At 41.5% G+C, this 20,387-nt stretch overlaps 1 protein-coding gene across 2 annotated transcripts in view; it reads left to right on the top strand.

Moving 5' to 3' along the window:
• Positions 1–20,387, top strand: part of LOC124786670 (myoneurin-like) — a 138,354-nt gene that overhangs the window by 95,251 nt on the left and 22,716 nt on the right. Inside the window, exons 9-10 of one of the 2 annotated variants that reach the window (XM_047254282.1) lie at positions 12,631–12,776; positions 18,911–19,078. In XM_047254282.1, the coding sequence (XP_047110238.1) occupies positions 12,631–12,776; positions 18,911–19,078 (314 nt within the window). The remainder of the gene's footprint in view (positions 1–12,630; positions 12,777–18,910; positions 19,079–20,387) is intronic. The other variant, XM_047254283.1, reaches the window with a different exon arrangement.

Below are 20,387 nucleotides of genomic sequence, written 5' to 3' on the forward strand. Positions count from 1 at the left end.
TCTAGTTGTCTTTTGCAAAGAATGCCCTTTCTTAAACGCCAATAAATCTTTTCATATTGTCATCATATTTCAATGTTCATTTCCCACTAACTGACAAGTCCTCCTGCAATGTGCTGTAGGATTGTGTTACAAATTGTTTTGATAGTCAATAGTGTAGGTTAGCGAAATGCTATAATTTACTGTTCACATTCTGTAATTTCATCTCCTAATAAAATATGCAGAAACAAAACAAAGAAAACAAGTAGTCACAAAAATGTCAATCACTAACCCAAATATTACTTTGAAAATAGTTGTGCTTAACTAGCTCTGCTGGAGGTGGTACACAATTGACTTTGTGTGACTGCTGTGGTCTGCTGTGGTTGAACTTTGAAATAAATTCACACATTAACTTTCAGGAGATGATACACATGTTAAATTCTAGTAAAAATGTCGCATTGTTCCATGCTTGGAACCATAGGCACTGGAAACTATTTAACACATTCACAGCCATGAGATTGCCAAAGGCCTGATGCCATGGGCTGGTAGTGAAATGTCCATCAGTATGTGCATGGCAATCTATGTGCTAATGGAACATGGAATTTAGTTGCTTATATTGCAAGAAAGTGGAAAAAAAGGAAACTTGTGGAAAGCAAGAAACATTGGTTAGAAGAAGTTCTTACTAGCGTTCATTGAAATGGTGTCTAGCATGAGAAAAAATGAAATTCATGATGTTAATAAATATTTGTGGGTAAAAATATCAGAAATAGTGTAATGTTAAACACTATAATTTTTCCCCCTGTAGTGTTTGTTATAACCTTTAATCACCAATAATTGCGTGGATATTCAAACACACTCACTTAGAAACAATAGCTGGTTACATGATAACAACTCAGTATCTCTCATTCGACTGCCGTGCCGTGACATGCGGCCGGCGCCGTTCGTAGCTAGGTGGTGCTGCCACGCCCAGCCGAGTTGTGGAGCGCCTCTATCACCGTTTGCGTGTACTGTCGTGGCGGCACTGTTAAATGTCGTGGCACTGTCACAACACTTTTCTCCCCCTTGAAAAAAAAAAACACTCACTTCCTTGAAGACATGGACAGTGCGGAGACATCCATGGCCTCTTGTGAGGCCCTGAGAAGATCCAGTGGAGAGACACGAGAGTATGGTCGAAAATGTCCAGGACGGAAGCTCGTGCGTGGAACGTGCCTCCTGGATGAGATGATGGGTGAAAACTCCGGAGCAGCATCCATAGGTGTCATGGACCTGGGGGTGTGCTCCAGCGAGATGAGTCCCAGAGAAGGCGGCGTCGCGACTGGGGCCGGTTCCGGCGTACTCGGAAGTGGTAGCGACGTCGGCTGCATCAACACGTACGGTAGATCGGCAACAGCGACAGGACTGGCTTCTCGGGCTGGTGGAGGTGAAGGAAGGGGCGGTGGCACCGGCGTGGCCACCACTCGTGGGCGCATCTGGTCGTAATGGCGAACAACCATGCCATCGTCCATACGTATTTCACAAAGCCGGCGGCTGCGAAGAGCCTTGACCACCCCTGGAATCCATTTAGGGTGAGTTCCATACCCTCGTGCCCACACGTCGGCGCCCACCGAGTATTTTCCCGCACTAGGGGACACAGCACAAGGCCTGACAGGGTGAAGCAGGTGCAGTAAAGTGCGCGGTTGGCGGCCATGCAAGAGTTCAGCAGGGCTGCGATCACCCAGAGGCGTGAAGCGATAAGAACTCAGAAATTGCAGCAGAGCGTCATCTATGGAAAAATCACTAAGGAATTTTTTCATCTGGCTTTTGAAAGTGTGGACAAGGCGCTCGACCTCCCCATTAGATTGCGGATGGAAGGGCGGTGCTGTAACATGATGAATCCCTTGTCCAGTACAAAAATCATGGAAGGCCTGCGAAGAGAACTGAGGGCCATTGTCCGTGACAATCGTGGATGGAAGACCTTCTAGCGCAAAGATTTTGGACAAAGCCAGCGTCGCCGCTGCAGTGGTGGGTGACGGACACCGAACAACAAACGGAAACTTCGAGAAGGCGTCAATCAACAGAAGCCTATAAGTACCGAGGAAGGGGCCGGCAAAGTCAGCGTGCACCCGCTCCCACGGCTGCGCCAGATCAGGCCACAGAGAGGGCATTGTACGAGATGCAGCCAGTTGTTGAGCACACTGACCACACGCAGCAACCATGTGGGCGATGTCCAAATCAATACCGGGCCAATAAACGTGCCTGCGGGCCAGGGACTTAGTCCGAGAAATCCCCCAATGGCCGTCATGCAACAGTTTGAGAACATCTTTGTGAAGAGAGGCTGGCACCACGACCCGTGGAGCTGCGCCATCCGTGGCCAGAAGAACACCACCATCACGAACAGACAGATGAAGGTGCAAGGCATGGTAGTTGTGAAGGGGATCTGATGCCCGGCCCTTGGTCCTGTCTGGCCAACCCCGTGGAACAAAACCGATCACCTGATGTAGGACCGGGTCCCGCACAGTAGCCGATGCAACCTGCGAACCTGTAAGTGGAAAACCCTCGACCGCACGATGTTCTTCCTCATCAATGTGGAAACAGAATATTTCATCACGATTGAAAACCGGGTCGGGGCCCATCGGCAATCGCGACAATGCGTCAGCATTGGCGTGCTGGGCCGTGGGGCAATAGTGAATCTCATAGTGAAAACGAGACAAGTATAAGGCCCAACGTTGCAGGCGGTGAGCTGCCTTATCCGGAAGCGACGCCGATGGGCTGAACAGAGAGACCAGCGGCTTGTGGTCGGTGATGAGGCGAAACTTAGAACCATACAAAAAGACGCTGAACTTTTTTAGAGCATAAATGATAGCGAGCGCCTCCTTTTCGATTTGAGAGTAACGCCGTAGCGCATCGTTGAGGGTCTTGGAAGCATAGGCGATGGGTCGTTCCGACCCATCCTCATATCGATGGGCGAGAACAGCCCCTAGGCCATACTGTGACGCGTCAGTCGCAAGAACCAAGTGCTGACCCGGACGGAATGTGGCAAGACAAGGCGCCGACTGCAAATGAGCCTTCAGGTGGACAAAAGCCTGCTCACGCTCGTCGGACCAACAGAAAGGGACGTTTTTGCATAACAGCTGATGCAGAGGTTGAGCTACCACCACCGCGGATGGAATGAATTTGTGGTAATAAGCAATCTTGCCTAGAAACGCCTGAAGTTCTTTGACCATAGACGGCCGGGGTAGAGCGTTAATGGCCGCAACGTGCTGATGTAGAGGACGTATACCCTCATGGGACAAGTGGAAACCAAGATACACAATGGGGGGTTGGAAGAACTGTGACTTGTCCAGATTGCGCTTCAACCCAGCCGAATGCAAAACCTGAAACAGTGAATGCAAATTGCGAAGGTGCTCCTCAGTGGAGTCCCCGTGACAACAATGTCATCCAGATAGTTGATGCAGCTGGGAACGGAAGCCGTGAGCTGTTCCAAAAACCGCTGTAAAATGGCCGGCGCGCTAGCGACGCCAAATGGTAACCGTTGGTACTGATACAACCCACAGGGAGTGTTGATGACGAGAAATTCCTTGGAAGAAGCATTCAACGGCAACTGATGGTACGCCTCCGATAAGTCAAGTTTGGAAAAGAACTGGCCCCCAGTGAGCTTGGTGAGTAACTCCTCAGGACGGGGAAGAGTATAAGTGTCAATGAGGCTCTGAGCGTTGACGGTGGCTTTAAAATCACCACACAATCGCAGACTCCCGTTTGGTTTAGAAACCACCACGATTGGCGATGCCCATTTGCTGGAGGTAACAGGAAGGAGAATCCCTGAAGCTGTTAACCTGTCTATCTCAGCCTGGACAGGTGCACGCAACGCCACTGGAATAGGGCGTGCCCGGAAAAACTTAGGGCGGGCTGTAGGTTTAAGAGTAATGTGGGCTTCAAAATCCTTGGTACGACCCAGACCAGCAGAGAACACGGACGAAAATTCAGAACACAATCCATCCAGCTGTTGATACGGAATATCCTCAGATATGAGGTGCACGTCATCATCAATGGAGAACCCGAACAACTGGAAAGCATCATAACCGAATAGGTTTTTAGTGCCCGCATGATCCACCACATAAAACGTGAGGGGCCTAACAACAGACTTGTAGGCAGTGGAAGCATCGAACTGGCCAATGATAGGAATTTTCTGTTTATTATAAGTTCTCAGATTTTGCGTAACTGGAGACAAGGGAGGGGAGCCCAACTCCAAATACGTGCGAGAATTAATGAGAGTTACTGCAGAGCCAGTGTCCACTTGCATGCAAATGTCTTTATCCAGAACACGAACAGCAACAAACAACTTATTTGTTTGAGAAAGCACACAGTTAACATCCATGTCCGATGCCTCGTCCTCGTCGACAGGAACTTTAGGGGACTGACACACAGAAGCAATGTGGCCTTTTTTCCTACATGAATTACATGTGGCCCAGCGTTTTGGACACGCGGCCCTGTCATGCTGTACGAAACAATGTGGACAAGAAGGAAGTGCGGAACGAACCTGCTTCTGTGGTTGCTGTTTTCGCTGCGAGCGTTGCGGCCCAACGCGACGTTGTTTACGCGAGTGAACAACCGCCACATCTTCGTTCTCCTGTGAAACAGGCAAATTGTCCGTGTCGAAAGTTGACTGTACAGCGCCTACATCACACCACGCGTCTATTTGCGCGCCAGCAGTGTGAGACACTTCAAAGGATTGAGTGATGCTTAGAACTTCCGACAACGACGGGTTTGGCAGTTGTAGGGCACGTTGCCGAACTTCTTTATCAGGAGCAAGCTGTAGAATAGCATCCCTAACCACTGAATCAGCATAAGACTCATGATGAGTGTCCGTGACAAACTGACATTTCCTACTCAGACCGTGTAGTTCTGCCGCCCAAGCCCGGTAAGATTGATGGGGCTGTTTACGACACCAGTAGAACGCCATGTGGGCGGCAACGATGTGGATGTTTTTGCGGTAATAGGTAGACAATAAGTCACACATTTCTTGGAAGGACAGGGAGGCAGGTTCCCGCAGAGTGGCTAACTGAGATAGTAGCTGATAGATCCGTGGGGAAATCCAAGATCGAAATAACGACTTACACATAGGAGCGTCGACAACGCTGAAAGCCAAGAAGTGTTGCCGCAAACGCTTCTCATAATCCTCCCAGTCTTCAGCGGCCTCGTCGTAAGGAAGGAGGGAATGGAGGCGGAGAAGAGGAAGACAGACGATGAGTAAGCGACGTCGACAACGCCTGAATAGCAGCCGTCAGCTGTGTTTGTTGTTCAATGAGCGCTTGCATAAGCTGTTCCATGTCTGCCCCGTCACGAACACACGAATCCACAACGCAGTGGAAATATCCCATCCTCGTCGCCAAAAAGTGTTATAACCTTTAATCACCAATAATTGCGTGGATATTCAAACACACTCACTTAGAAACAATCGCTGGTTACATGATAACAACTCAGTATCTCTCATTCGACTGCCATGCCGTGACATGTGGCCGGTGCTGTTCGTAGCTAGGTGGCGCTCCCGTGCTCAGCCGAGTTGCGGAGCGCCTCTATCGCCGTTTGCGCGTACTGTCGTGGCGGCACTGTTAAATGTCGTGGCACTGTCACAACAGTGTTGTCTTTGCAAGTGTCCATACTTTAAAACACTGTAGAAAGAGAACCACTGATCAGAATGATGTCAAGTTTGAACAGCACATTAATGATGCAGGGTGGGACTGTCATGGGGTAAAACTACTTTAACCAATAGATGGTGCTGTAAGCTTCAGAGTACACATACCAACAGACATGCAGGACATGGCTGTTCCTCAGTTTGCTTCAGACATGTCCAACATGACTGTCTCCATGGAGGATCACACACTGCTGGTAAAGCTTTTTTATAAGAATGGTGTCTATATGCCAATAGCCCTGCAGAAGTTCTGGACATTCAGGGGTATGAAAAACAGGCATAGGTGTGATGTCTGCTAAGGATCTGGAAAAAAGAATTACAAAATTTTAAATGACAAGTTTTTAGCACCTCATTCTGTCCCTGCAAACGTAAGTGTACGGTGGAATATAAGCATTCCATGTGACTGGTATTTGTCATTATTGTTACTCTTTGACATTAGTGAAATATAGACGATTCCATGCCTCTTTAACAGTTAATTGTGCAGCCTTCCATGCTTGCAAGCTATCTTGTGTAGATGTGTTTTACGTGGAAAAAAATCTTCAATTCTACCAGATACCATATATTTGGTGACCACAATGATAACACAACAAAACGACCCCATCAGCTTCAACGTTCTGCACCGCATCGTAACATGAACGTTCCTTACATCTGCATCAGCCGGGCTGCATGAAAACGGACAATCCACCAGTCGCCACAGAGCCAGCTACAAGCAGCACAGTTAACAGGGTTGTAATTAAGTCCCTGCTATTCCGGCAACATAACCTGTTGTTATGGTCTGCGCAGCTTGAAAGCCAGTTCATCCTTGCACAGATATCAGCAGACGAAACAAAGTATAGTTATGTAGTCGCAGCACTACCAGAGGACTTAGCTGCTGAGGCACAAGATATCCTTGCTGCACCACCCAACGCCGAATGTTATATGTCTATTAAGAATGCGCTAGTGACCCACTTATCACAATCGTAAGTGAAGCAACCAGAGAAGCTTTTTTGGACTGAGGAGCTCAGTGATTGAACCCCGTCACAACTTTTAAGTCACTTGTGCACACTGGCAAGCAACACAGTAAGCAATGACATGCTGTGCAATATATTTAGTTGTCTTGATTACCCTCTGAAACTCAAAAAATTGTGAGAGTGTGCATGGATGATTTAAATGCACTAGCGCAAACAGCAGACAGGATTTTCGAGATGTATCCCACAGCAAATGTGTCAACATGACACCATGGCAAGAGAGTATGTCTGCAGTGGCACTAGCATTGCTCCAGTCGCAATTAGCAGAGCTTACCATGCAAGTAGCCACATTACACACGATGCACATATGTCATCGACCATGCCTCTGGTTGTCAAGAAGTTGTAACTGCTTGCCGTTGACACAAAATATGTGTTGACACCACAATAAATTGGGCAACAACACACGAAACTGTACACCACCATGCAAATGGAAACACGAAGTGGAAAACTTAGCAGCAACAACTACTCATACCAGTAATGTATGTGAACTTTTTGTCCCAGTCTGCAACACGAAAGTACAAACGTAGTGGACACAGGGGCAGAAGTGTCCGTATAACTGGTAACTCATGCACCACACCGGAGCTGCAACGATTATTGTATATTTGCTGCTAACAACTCTAAGATTAAAACATGCAGTTAGGTCACATTGTTCCTTACACTTGGCTACGCTGTACATTTGAGTGGCACTTCACGGTGGCGGATACATCGCAGCCTATCATAGAAGCTGATTTTTTATCTTTTTATGATCTGATACTTGACATCCGACACAAGCTGCTGATTGATTCCACTACAACCTACATACTCCAGGGAAGGTGTGTTGCATCACTCCGATGAGGGTACGTGTGGTAGCAGGCGATGCACTGTACACATGATTGCTAAAAGAATTTCCAAAAATAATGCAGCAGTTGCCTGCTCTCCCGCTGGTTAGACACACAGCAGTACATCACATTTTAGCCACGCCAGGCCCGCCATCTCATGCTGGGCCTAGGTGTTTGATGCCAGAGCAGTTGCGAATGATGAAGCAGGAATTCCACAGCATCCTGTCAATGGGCATTTGCAGAGTTTCGAGTAGCAGTTGTGCCGTTCCAATCCATGTGGTACCCAAGAAGAGGAATGGATGATGTCCATGTGATGATTACTGACAGCTCAATGTGAGGACCATCCTGGATCGGTGCCCGGTGCCACACGGAAGACTTCTCTCCCAATGTTCATGGGAAGGCAATATTTTCCACTGTTGATCTAGTGCAAGCATATTATTAGATCCCCACTGCCACAGAAGAGATCCCGAAAACACATAAGATATCCTGAAGACAGCAGCGACAACACTTTTCGGTCTATTCGAGTTCACTAGGATAACTTTTGGTCTGTGCAATGCAGCACAGATGTTTCAACGTTTCATGGATGAGGTCACTATTGGCTTTTACTTCTGTTATGTTTATTAGATGGTATTTTGGTGATGTCTGCAATGGAAGAAGAATGTTTACATCATCTGGCTCAGACATTTAATCGTTTACACACACAAAGCTTAGAAATTAATCCTTCAAAGTGTACTTTCGGAGCGAGGGAAGTGCTGTTTCTGGGTTACACGGTAGGCGCGCATGGTATTTGACTGCCACAAGATAAAGTGAAAGCCATAGACAAGTACCCTCACAACATTACAGTAACAGAGCTACACCAGTTTTTAGGGGTCATACATTTTTACCAAAGATCTGTATACAATTACACATTGATAACAGTGCCCCTGAATGAATTTCTTAAGGGCACACCAAAGCCAAACAATAAGTTGCATTGGACAAGGGAAGCAGTTGACACTTTTTATGCTGTAATAACAGCAGTTGCAGAGGCTGCACAATTAGCACACTCCATAGCACAGGCTCCACTTGCACTTATGGTTGATGCCTCACGGCCGTTGGCACTGTACTGCAACAACTGGTCGAGCATCATTGGCTGCCCATAGTATTCTTCAGTCACAACTTGTCACCTTCATAGCAACCTTGGGCAACCTATGACCACCAACTGTATCCAGCTTATGCCACATTCAAGAAATTCAGGTATTTTTTAGAAGGGCTGACAGTTCATTATTTATACAGATCACAAGCCGCTAATATACACCTTTGCAGTAAAACCAGAGAAAGCATCACTGAGGCAACTATGCCATTTAGATCCCAATGGCCAGTTCACCACCTGCATTGTTTATGGACAAGGGAAGCTGAACATACCAGTAGATGTGCTCTCATGTGTAGAGGTTGTGAACGTGACAGCAGACATCTGCTCACACGTTGAAGCTGTAATGGATACTGTTGATTTTGATGCTCTTGCACAATCTGGCACATCCAAGAGCATGAGCCACTATTAGATTGGTGAAACAAAGTTTTGTCTGGCCTGGAATGCTTGCAGACTACAAAACATTTGTCAAGCAATGCATTGCATGTTAGAGAAACAAGATTACACAGTGTGACATAGCACCAATAGTCGCATTTCTGTCACCGAATCATGAAAATGTGCATGTCAATATCATAGGCCCGCCCATAGTCTCAGAAGGCTATAATTATTGTCTTACAGCTGTGGATCATTTTACCAGGTGGCCCCATGAAGGATATCAGACCCGAAACCATGGCGCAGACATTTTTTCACGGTTGGATCACCCGATTCGGTGCTCCACGACAGATTATCACAGACCATGGACGACAATTTGAAGCCTTCCTTTTCAGAGCATTAGCTACATTATTAGGCATGAAGTTTATATGCACCACAGCTTATCATCCTGCATAAAATAGTTGAACACCTTCATCACCAACTGAAAGCAGCTCTATGATGTCACATAATGCAGAATTGGATGGAGACAGGAAACCGCTATGTCTGGCAGGTGAATTCTTGCACAGCATGGCAGATAATGCAGTCGATGCATCAGACTTTGCTACTAGATTATGAGAGGACATAAGTCAGCGGAGACCAATGGCACCCAGAAGTCAGGCTGGGAGACACTCATTCGTGTTCACAGATCTTGAGAACAGCACACATGTTTTCTTATGCAGTTATGCAGTACCCAAGCCGTTGCAATCACTGTACAATGGGCCATATCCAGTGATTAGGAGAGGTGGCCACACATTCCAGATTAGAGTAAATAGTATGCCTACCACCGTCGCACTTGACTGACTCAAGCCAGCATTCTTTAACACATTGGACACAGCTAGGACTGCAGGAGGTGAAGAAGAAGATATGAATGTAGCACTAGAAAATGTTCCAGTACACCACAGCCACCATGGATGCCAAGTGTGTCAGAGAAGAAAACAACACCGAAGACTGGTACCTCACATCCTGCTGGAACCACTGGCTCCAGTGGCACAATGCCAGGTTTCAAGAAAGCAGTGGTAACGCATGCAGGATGACATGTGATGTTTAATCTGCGACATCATTAACACTTGGGGGTGAGTCATGCAGCATCTCATTCTGTCCCCGCAAAGGCGAGTGTACAATGGTATATAAACATTCCATGTGGCTAGTATCTTTCATTATAGTTACTCTTTGACATTAGTGATATAGACGATTCCCTGCCTCGCTTAACAGTTAATTGTTCAGCTTTCCATGCTTGCAAGCTATCCTGTATAGATGTCTTTTATGTGGAAATGAATGTTCAATTCTACCAGTTACCACAGGTTCTTTAAAAGTTCAATGTGGCAGAGGGAGGAAAGCAGTTGATCCAATGTCTGTGAATGATGTGGCCACAGCATTGCAGGAAGGATTGAGTGGTGGTGTGCAAACATGCCATATATGGGGAATTACCTGAGCATTGGACATACCTGTGAGCACAGTGCATAAAATCCTATGAAATATCCTGCTTTGCTATCCACACACAATCACCCATGTTCAAGAATTACTTCATGCTGACTTTCCAGTGCAACAAATGTTTAGCCTGGAATTTCAGGCTTGACCTGGAAGTGGACAGTGAATGGCCATGGAACATTCCGTGGACAGATGAAGCCCATTTCCATCTCCCAGGACAATTGCAGAACATGGGAAACATAAAACTTGCATGCACATCAACCAGTACCCCTTCATTCTGCAAAGGTGACTGTGTGGTGTGAGACGATAACATCAATTATTATAGAGCCGTACTTTTTCAAGGAGATGAATCCTGCGGAAAATGTTATGAGAGTCTTTTGCACACCAAAGTCATTACAACACTCCACAGCATGGAAAGTGGATGCTGCAGAGGCAACTTCAAAAATGTCAGGCTTCTCAGCCATTATTTCTCTACAGCCTGACTGTCCAGTACACCTGATCTTAATCCATATGACTCCTGGCTGTGGGGTTATCTAAAAGATGTTGCGCTAAGTGTTCCAATTATAAATGTTGCTGAATTGAAGGCACACATTGCGCAACACATTCTGAATGTGACCCATGAGACACTCCGACCTGTTGTGGAACATGCTATTTCTTGGTATCAGCTTGTGGCAGAAATTAGTGGACAACATATTGAACATGTCTTGTGCCAGTTAGAAACAGATTCATTTCAATTTTTATGTGGTTTTTGGACCCAGGACAATTAAAAACCAATTTAATTTTGTTTTGCATGTGGTTTCTGGCCACAGGACAATTAGAAACTGAATTGTTCCATCCAATGTCGTACAACCTTGCTGTGGTGAATGGCCTTACCTAACAGTGCCACAGCTGTTGATTGCTGAACTTGTGCAGTCACGCATATGGAACAATATGGATGGTATAATGTGCAAACTCAAACTATAGATGTTGTGTTGTGATTCATCTGTCATTTGTTCCAACCCCATTTACATTAAGACACTTACGGCACCATCTATTGGTAAAATTTTCATATTTTGTTCCATGACATTTCCTCTGCATCAATAATATGCTGTTCGAATTTGATGTCATTCTGAGAAGTGGTTCTCTTTATGCAGTGTTTTGAAACTGGAGCTTTAATTATGGATGTACAGTATATAATAATACATTAGATGTGGTACTGATAAATTGCTTACATAGATAAAAGCTACAAATTGTGAATGCTTGAACCAGTACTAATTGTGAATATTTGAACCAGTTTTGTACCTTCAAACATTTGATCTATTCAATTTACAGGTATTCTATGTGTGACTAGTTCACTATTTATCCTCTTGTTTAAATGTTTATGTATTATATCATTCATTAAGCAAAAATTGTGTGTTTTTATTTCCCTTCTGTATTCTGTAAGTACTTTACCAGGAAAGGTTAAGTACAATATGAAGATAAATTTACTCAAGGTTTAGAAGTTTCTAAGACACACATTTGGATGTCACTATCCAACTGTTGACTCTAGAGTTTTGGTGCTTCTTTGTTGTACTTATCTGCATTTGTTACTTGCTTTATTACAATGAATCAATGAGGAAACATATTTCATTTTAAAATGATTAATGGCTACTACAGATTCTTGATACTAAATCAAAATTACATATGTGGTTGTATAGCACACTGCCTCATTATTACTTCACGTGTAAATGTAAACATCACTGTAACAGATTTCCAGACTGATGTCTATTATTGGAGTATGTGGACATTTGCCTGCTGTAAATGGTCAGACAAGAGACCCTTTTACCCCTTGTTGCAATGAATTGTTGTTAAGTAGAAGAGATGTTATATTATAATCTCATTAAGATCTCTGTAGCTATTACATACAGAGATTTTTATCTCTGTAGAAGGTCATTTTTGACTGTATGGGTATACCATAGATATATAATATCAAAAAGTACTTGGCTTCCTGACGCTTTAGCTATGCAGGTGTTTTGTAATGTTACAATGAATGTAATATGATGTGTTGGGCACATAATGGAACATTGTCACTTATGAAGCTATTACTTCTTTATAAAAAAATAAAAAAAAGAGAGACCATTTACTTGCTCTCCATAGCAGTGTTTCCGATCAATGAAGTCTGATGATATGTGTGAACTATGAGAGTTATTTCCATTAGCAAACTTTTTATTTTTTCAGGAGATGTATATCATTGTTCGTACCCACAATGCCAGTATTCAACAGCAAAGAAGTCACAGCTTGGATCTCATATACGAGTTCACGTAGAACAACGTCCCCACTCGTGTTCTACTTGTGGGCGAGGCTTCCTTGAAAAGAGCCATCTGGTAATGCATATTCCACTAAAATAACTCTCATGTTTATTTCAGATTTAGTATCAACATCTTGGATGGAAGAAGAGCTACTGTGGGATGTATACAACTATTCAAAATGTTTGGATGATGTTTTCTTCTATGGAAAAGTTTGAGAGTGCAAAAAAGACAAATGACACTGATGTTATCATAATATTCATGTTTATTGTTCTTTTGCCTAAGATGCTGTGACAGCTTTAGATATACATTTCTAGGATTTTGCATCATAAGTGAAATGTTCACCATGAGCTGTAAGGGTGTTGCAGACAAGGAACACTTTCTCTGTACATTAATTGCATTGAAATGTACTTCTACAGAACCGAATAACCCAGAATTATGAACATTATTAGTTCTTTTATCACAATAGCCAGTCTCATGGAAAGATTCAAAATGTTTACTGAATGTGTCACATGGTTCTGTTGACTTTGAGTGAGATTGTTAAACAGCAGATAAATATTACCAGCAACATAAAATTAAACTGGGCTGAGGACCATTTGATACACTATCTGATCAAAAGTATCTGGTCACCCCTATGTAGGACCACTAAATGTCACGAGAAGTGGACCTATCAGTTTAAAATGTGTTTGGGAGTATTGTGTTGTCAGTAGAAAAGCAGTAACAGCAGAATGGGTCAATCAGCTCACTGATTTCGAATGTGGACTTGTCCTCGGATGTCACCTGAGTAACATATCCATCAGGGACATATCGACCCTTATAAAGCTGCCCAAGTCAACTGTGGGTGATATGATTCTGATGTGGAAATGCAAAGGAACAAAAACAGCCGAACCAAGAACAGGCAGACCCCATGTACTAACAGACAGGGACTGTCAAACATTGTGGAGGGTGGCTGTAAAATACTGCATGAAATCAGTGGAGTAGGTCAATCATGCTTTACATAATGCTACCAGCACTCCAACTAGCACAATGGCTGTTCATAGGGAGTTAAAAAGAATGTGGTCCAGTGGTTGAGCAGCAAATCATAAATCACACGTTTCTGTAGTCTCAGTGCGTGCAGTGCTAAGTGACACTTGAGATCATGTAAGGAGTGAAGCCACTGGACAGTGGATGCCTGATAGTGACTGATTTAGAGTCATGAATCACAATATACATTGTGGCAATCCAATGGAAGAATTTTTGTTTGTTGAATGTCTGGAGAATGCTACCTACCAACATGTGTAGTGCCAACAGTGAAGTATGGAGTGTGTGGCATCTTTCATGGTTAGGGTGTGGTCCCCTTATTGCACTTAAGAAAATGCTAAATACATGAGGATATGAACACAATTTACAGGATTGTGTACTGCAAGCAGTAGAGGAACCGTTCAGAGACAACGATTGATGGTATCAGCATGACAATGTACGCTGCCATAAAACAGCATCCATGTGACATTCCTGAAATGGACTGGCCCTCTCCAGAGTTCCAACTTGATCCCAATGGAACACTTTTCAGATGAGTTAGCTCAAGAAATCAGACCAACATCATTACTTTCTCTGGTTTTGGCTCTTCAGGAAGAATGGGTTGCCATTTGTCCACAGACATTCTCTAGACACCTCACAGAAAGTGTCTACTGCATAGTTCAAGCTATCATAAATGAGAAGTATGGACACACCCCACGTTGATGTCCAATAACAGGTGTCTGGATCTTTTTGATCAGATAATGTACAATATAAATAACTACCATATAAGTAATTAATTGAGGACCCAAAAGTAACATCTGTTGATTTATTAACTCCACTTATATAAATAATGTCATTAATTGCCCTGAACTATACTTCCACAGAACCGAATAGCCCAGAATTATAAACATTATTAGTTCTTTTATAACAACAGTCAGTCTCATGGAAAGATTCAAAATGTTTACTGAATGTTTCACATGGTTCTGATGAGTTTGAGTGAGATTGTTAAACTGCAGATAAATGTTACCAGCAACATAAAACTAAATTGGGCTGAGGACCTTTTGATACACTATCCAATCAAAAGTATCTGGTCACCCCTATGTAGGACCACTAAATGTCATGAGAAGTGGACCTACCAGTGTAAAAGAAGACTGAAAATGTTGGATTACAATTATGAATTAGGATGGATTGCTACTCACCATATAGAGAAGGCATTGAGAATCAAAAAGGGACATTTAAAAGTAGATTGTTGGATGTTTTTGCTATTGTATAGAGTACTTAATCAGATAAAGGATCACATAGACATGTGCAGTTCACACACATGGCCACTGTTATCTCCGGACGATAATAATCATATCAGATATCAAAGTCCATTCAGCCAAGACCAAATTATTTTAGATATTAATAACTAGCTCACTAAATTTTCAGTCAGTAACATATTTAAAACGTTTTGGTTTTCAAACTATATCAAGAAATATATTTCTGTAATTACAATTTGGTACAAGAATCAGAAAACATGTATGTACATCCATTCACTTAGATTTCAGATTTTTCTGTAGTTTGTCATGCAAAACATTCCATTTCAATAGCACTTTTCAAGACATAAAGTTACAAAACATTTGAAACCATTTCTCTGCTTCTTTTTTCTACAGAATGAAAATATATATGTGATACCTAGTGTGAAAAAAACTGAGATGGAAAATTATAAGACTGTTTTTGTTGCACCAAAAGCAGAATTCACTAGTGAAAACTATAAAATTACAAGGGGATGGAATAGCTGGCAACAATTTACCTGAAGAAGGCAAAATTGCATTGCTGCAGATAGTCACACATTAAGTTATGAAAGTTATTACATAACTATTGAAACTGTTAGTTTCTGTACTAAGGATAAAAATGGGATAGGTTTGGGAAAGAAGGTCATGTCTCTCAGAGCTCACATTGAGAATGTTCACGTGTTGTAAGGTGGCTGCCCTCATTCCCACAACAGCCCTCTCAACCTGGGCTCTGAGTGAACTGCTTCTCTTTATCCAGACCTGCCCCATTTTCCTCTCTGGGGAAGAAAATCAGTTCCAAAAACAATGTGCAGTTTTTCTACTTTTAAATGTGCCTATCAGCAGTACTGGAATATTGTCTTCTGAAGGCAAATATTTGCCAGCCATTCAGTTCCTTGTGATTCAGTTTTCTCAAGTGATTTTTTTTGTTGATATAATTAACCTTTCTGACATTCTTCCTATAGTTTTGATCATGTAGTGTAATTCTTGCCTGTTGTCTTTTTTGTCATTTGATGGTCTCTTTTCTGTGCTCCGTTATCTTTTTTCCTATTTAACGAATCCTTTTCCCATGTTCAACAAACCTTTTATTTATTTCATAATTTTTTTCTCTACCGAGCAATATTTTCTGTGTGTCCCCTGACCATTTTTTATTACCATTCACTTTTCTTTGTTTACAAATCTTTTTAGAATTTTTACAATATATTTTCATTGTTTAGTGGTCTACTTTTCATTGTTTGGTGATCTTCTTTGCTGTCTCTTTGTAATACTATTTGCTCCTCTACAATCTTAACAATGTCTTCAAAGAGTATCTATGATTATTCACCTGTCAATAATTTTTGGGATGTTCTTCCAGTGGCCAGTTGCCTGTTTATGCAGACTCTTCCCATTGTTCTACTACTGTTTCCCTTATAGGTGTTACTTTCTTGACTCTAAGACATCCTCCCCACCCCCCCACCCCCCTTTAAATGATCTCATCCTTGTTCCCTTGCCTTATCCCCAATACCTACACTCCTTCTGGAAATGTATGTCACGGCATCCAAACGTTAGTACCACATAGTTTCCTTCTAACGAAGAAAGAAAAGGAGGAAGAAAGATTAGGGATTAATGTCTACTCAGCAGTGAGATATTTAGAAAGGGAGCACATGTTCAGATTGGAGAAGGAAATTGGCAGTGTACTTTTCAAGGGAATCATACTGGCATTTGGAGATTCGGGGAGCCATGGAAAATATAAATCTGGATATCAAGTCAGGGATTTAAACTGGAGTCATACCAAATAAGAGTACAGACTTTAAATCCCGGTTCCCGTCTCTTGCTGCAGCCATCTTCCCCAAAACCCCTTTTTGAATCATGTACTTAGCCCTTGCTCACCTTGTCCTTGATCCTTAAACTGTCTCTACCAATCACCACTCCCAGCAGCTATGGACTTTATTTAAATCCTCAACTTTTCAGCCTCTGGATCTGCTAGCATATTCAGTGTAGTTCGTCTTAAAACTATGTTTAATAACTTTCGCATAATGCTGGAAATGGGAAGAAGTATCTGTGTAGTGTGAACTTTAAAATAGTTGGTTGTACTTCAAAGCAGAAAAAAATGAATTTGCAAAATTGACTCTTATAAAAGATAAACACAATCCTATTTCCTTATGTTGTATTATTTTCATGTCAAAACACACATAGGAAAAATAAGTAAATCTTTTTTATGCATTATTTTCATTGTGAAATTTTAATTAAAAAATGTGATTTAGAGGAACTGCAGAAAATTTAAATGTGTATGCTTAGATGGATATGTAATCCCCACCCGTGACTCACTGGAATGTCTCTTTGTAATTATGTTTTCATGGCGTATGAATACTAATATATTGTATTTAAGAACATTCTCTTAAATGTGATGTGAATTTGTATGCAGGCCAAGATTTGTAAACATTTGCAATTTAAAAGTAATTAACTATAATAAATCCCACAGGGAAATGTTGGTTAAATATCAGATTAGCAAACCTTACTTGTAAAAAAAATCAAAGCTCCACATTCTAGCCCAGATGGGCCACTGAGCGCTGACCGATTGCCAGGTCATCCTCTGTCAGAGTCATCGCTGGATGAAATATGAAGGGGTGTGGGGTCAACACTCTGCTCTCTCGCCCATTGTCAGTTTTCTTGACCCTGGAGCCATTACTTCTCATTTGAGTAGTTCTTCAATTGGCCTCAAGGAGGCTGAGTGCACCCTGTACTGGTCCTCTCACCAAGGAAATATCTCTTGCAGCGGACAAACCTTACTTGGTCCTCAAATTTTTTATGTTTTGTAAGACGTAATTCATCAGTGTTGTTCCTTAAGTATGTGAAAAATACCAGACTAAATGATCTCTTACACTTCACATTAACTAGCAGGGTGAGTTGATTCTTGGGTAAAAGCAGGACAAAGATAAAGTAGTTTCACTGGGTCCATGTCCAGCAAAATTGCAAACAGATAATTTGGATGATGACTGATTTCTTTCTTTCTCATTAAATTACATCATTCCTGCAAAAAAACACTTCCAGTGGTAGCCTTTTGTGTTTATGACATGGCATTGGAACAAGCAGCCAGTTGTCATGAGAGAAATATTAACACTCTATGATGAATGCTTATTGCAAAGAATATAAAAAGGTATTCACTGTGAATTTTATCAGTCTGTTTTTGGAGTGGTTCTTTTTGTTACAGTTGCCTATAATAGGTTTAAATTGAGTTGATTCATATTACATAATACTAGCAATCTAACTTGATAGGCTTTTGTGAACAGTAGTGCACTGTTTACATATTTTTAAATAATGCACATGTTTGCAGCCTGAAGTACAAATGCTTATTGCCAAATTAGAAGTTACATTCAAAACAAGAAAAGAAAAGTTCAAAATAGTAACATCATGAGATAAAGTAGTTTGAGATTCTAACAGCAAAATGCTGAAAAAATAGGAACATTGTTATGATTGTCCAGTATGGATGAAAAAGCCATATTGATGAATGACTTTTTTTACACAGTAGTGAATGAACTTGATTTAATATTTGCTTTGTGATAATCTGACCCTAATGGGTACATTTTTGCTTTTTTACACGGAATTAGTTGGTTCTTTTTGTTTGCTGTAGAACATGCATGCAATATTATATTGAACCTATTATGTTTCTTAAGGTAAGGCCAAATTAAGACGGGGCAATTTTTATTTTATTTATAATTATTTTTCTCTTGGCACAGCTGAACAGTTTGTCATCATTTAGCCCTTTCTGCAGCATGTGTGGTGGTGCTGCTCATAAAATCTCAACAAGCATTGTGTGCTGCACTACATGATTTTGATCTGCCATGCTTTCTGTGACATGTGACTTCTTTCGTCACTTAGAAGATTTTTTTTGGTCATTATTCACATTTTATTTTTCCTGTTTTATTTGCATGAATTCATTATTGTATGTTAAAACTGTTTCTAAAGGTTCGACATGAGCGAATTCATTTGGATGAGAAACCATTCAGGTGCAGCCAATGTGAATATGCTAGTTCCCGTCGAGATAAACTGAAAGAACACTTTGGCCGTCATCATGGGGAACAGGCTTCTGCTAAAGTGCCCTACAAGGCTCGCCAAGCTCGTGTAAATCATAAGGTAGATTTTTGCTTCACAGTTAATACTTTTGCTTTTTTAAACAAATAAATAAGGCAAACAACTACATTCACTTTTAATTTCATTGTTTACATAGCAGATTCGTGCACTATAATGCAGGATTGATGTGTGACTTGTCTACTGTTCTGTTTCACTTTCTCATTTTTAACTACTTTCTACACATTAAAGGTAGTTCCCACAGTAAAACAGGAGTACTTTTTACCATCCTGAAAGGCAATAATATGAAGCAAAATCAACAGGTGCCATGTTATGACTGGCATTTTTTGCAGCTTTTTATCTTATAAAATTTTTAGATTTCAAGATCTTTTGTGGCAGGAAAGCATAAAGAGGGCAATCTTCTTTCACAAGCTTTGCAGTATCTCTATTTTCTTGAAGCTAAAATAATCTGATGCTCAAGGACTTTGTAACAAAGTGCCCCTTCTTTCATGCAAATCTTTGGAATTTGCCTGGTGCTACCACCAATGAATTTACTTTCTCATATTTGAAAGATAATAAAGTCAGTATTTTTCATGCCAGTCTGGGTCATGTAATTTCCTTAACCTGCCAATTTCTCATGTTGTGGCCACTTCGTTTTTCTTAACACAGTTTAAAGTTTAATATTTAAGAAGAAAAAACATAAATTGTGAATGTTCTGCTATATTTATTTATTGTAAACTGGTTTTGATTTGCAAGAGATTCGTCAGATGATTCGCTAAATTGTTACACTTTTTTCAGATTTAAAGATAATTGACTCTACATTCTGCATGCAAGTTAGAATCGTGTGACTTCCTTAACATGCCAAATGTTTGGGGAATATTTATTTTACAAAATAAATAAATTTGAAACTCAAGATGCAATTATACCTGGGTAATTAAGCAGGGATATTATATTTTTGCCTGAAAAGAAAATTATTTAATATTAATCCTTAGGATAATTTGAGGGATTTCTGAGTTAAAATTGGGGTCACATGGATGGTGATTACACGAACTCCTCTTAATCACTGACACATACCAGTCACGATACATTTCACTGAAGAAATATGCCCTGAAACATAAATTAGTTTTGTTCCTTTTTTAATGGAAACATATCCAGTCACCAATCTAGTGAAGAATGATGTAAAATGGATAAATTTTTGTATCCATAAGAAAGCCTTGAAAGTCAAGTGCTGTTAAAAAGTTATTACTAGAGACCGGATTATATGCATTTGCATGTTGCATATGCATTTGCATCCTTTTCATTGGTTATTGCATATTTTAACTAAAAACTAGTGATGATGCATATTTTCGCTCTATGTTTAAATATTCTAAAAATT

Source organism: Schistocerca piceifrons, chromosome 1 (assembly GCF_021461385.2).
Source record: "Schistocerca piceifrons isolate TAMUIC-IGC-003096 chromosome 1, iqSchPice1.1, whole genome shotgun sequence".
NCBI lineage: Eukaryota > Metazoa > Arthropoda > Insecta > Orthoptera > Acrididae > Schistocerca > Schistocerca piceifrons.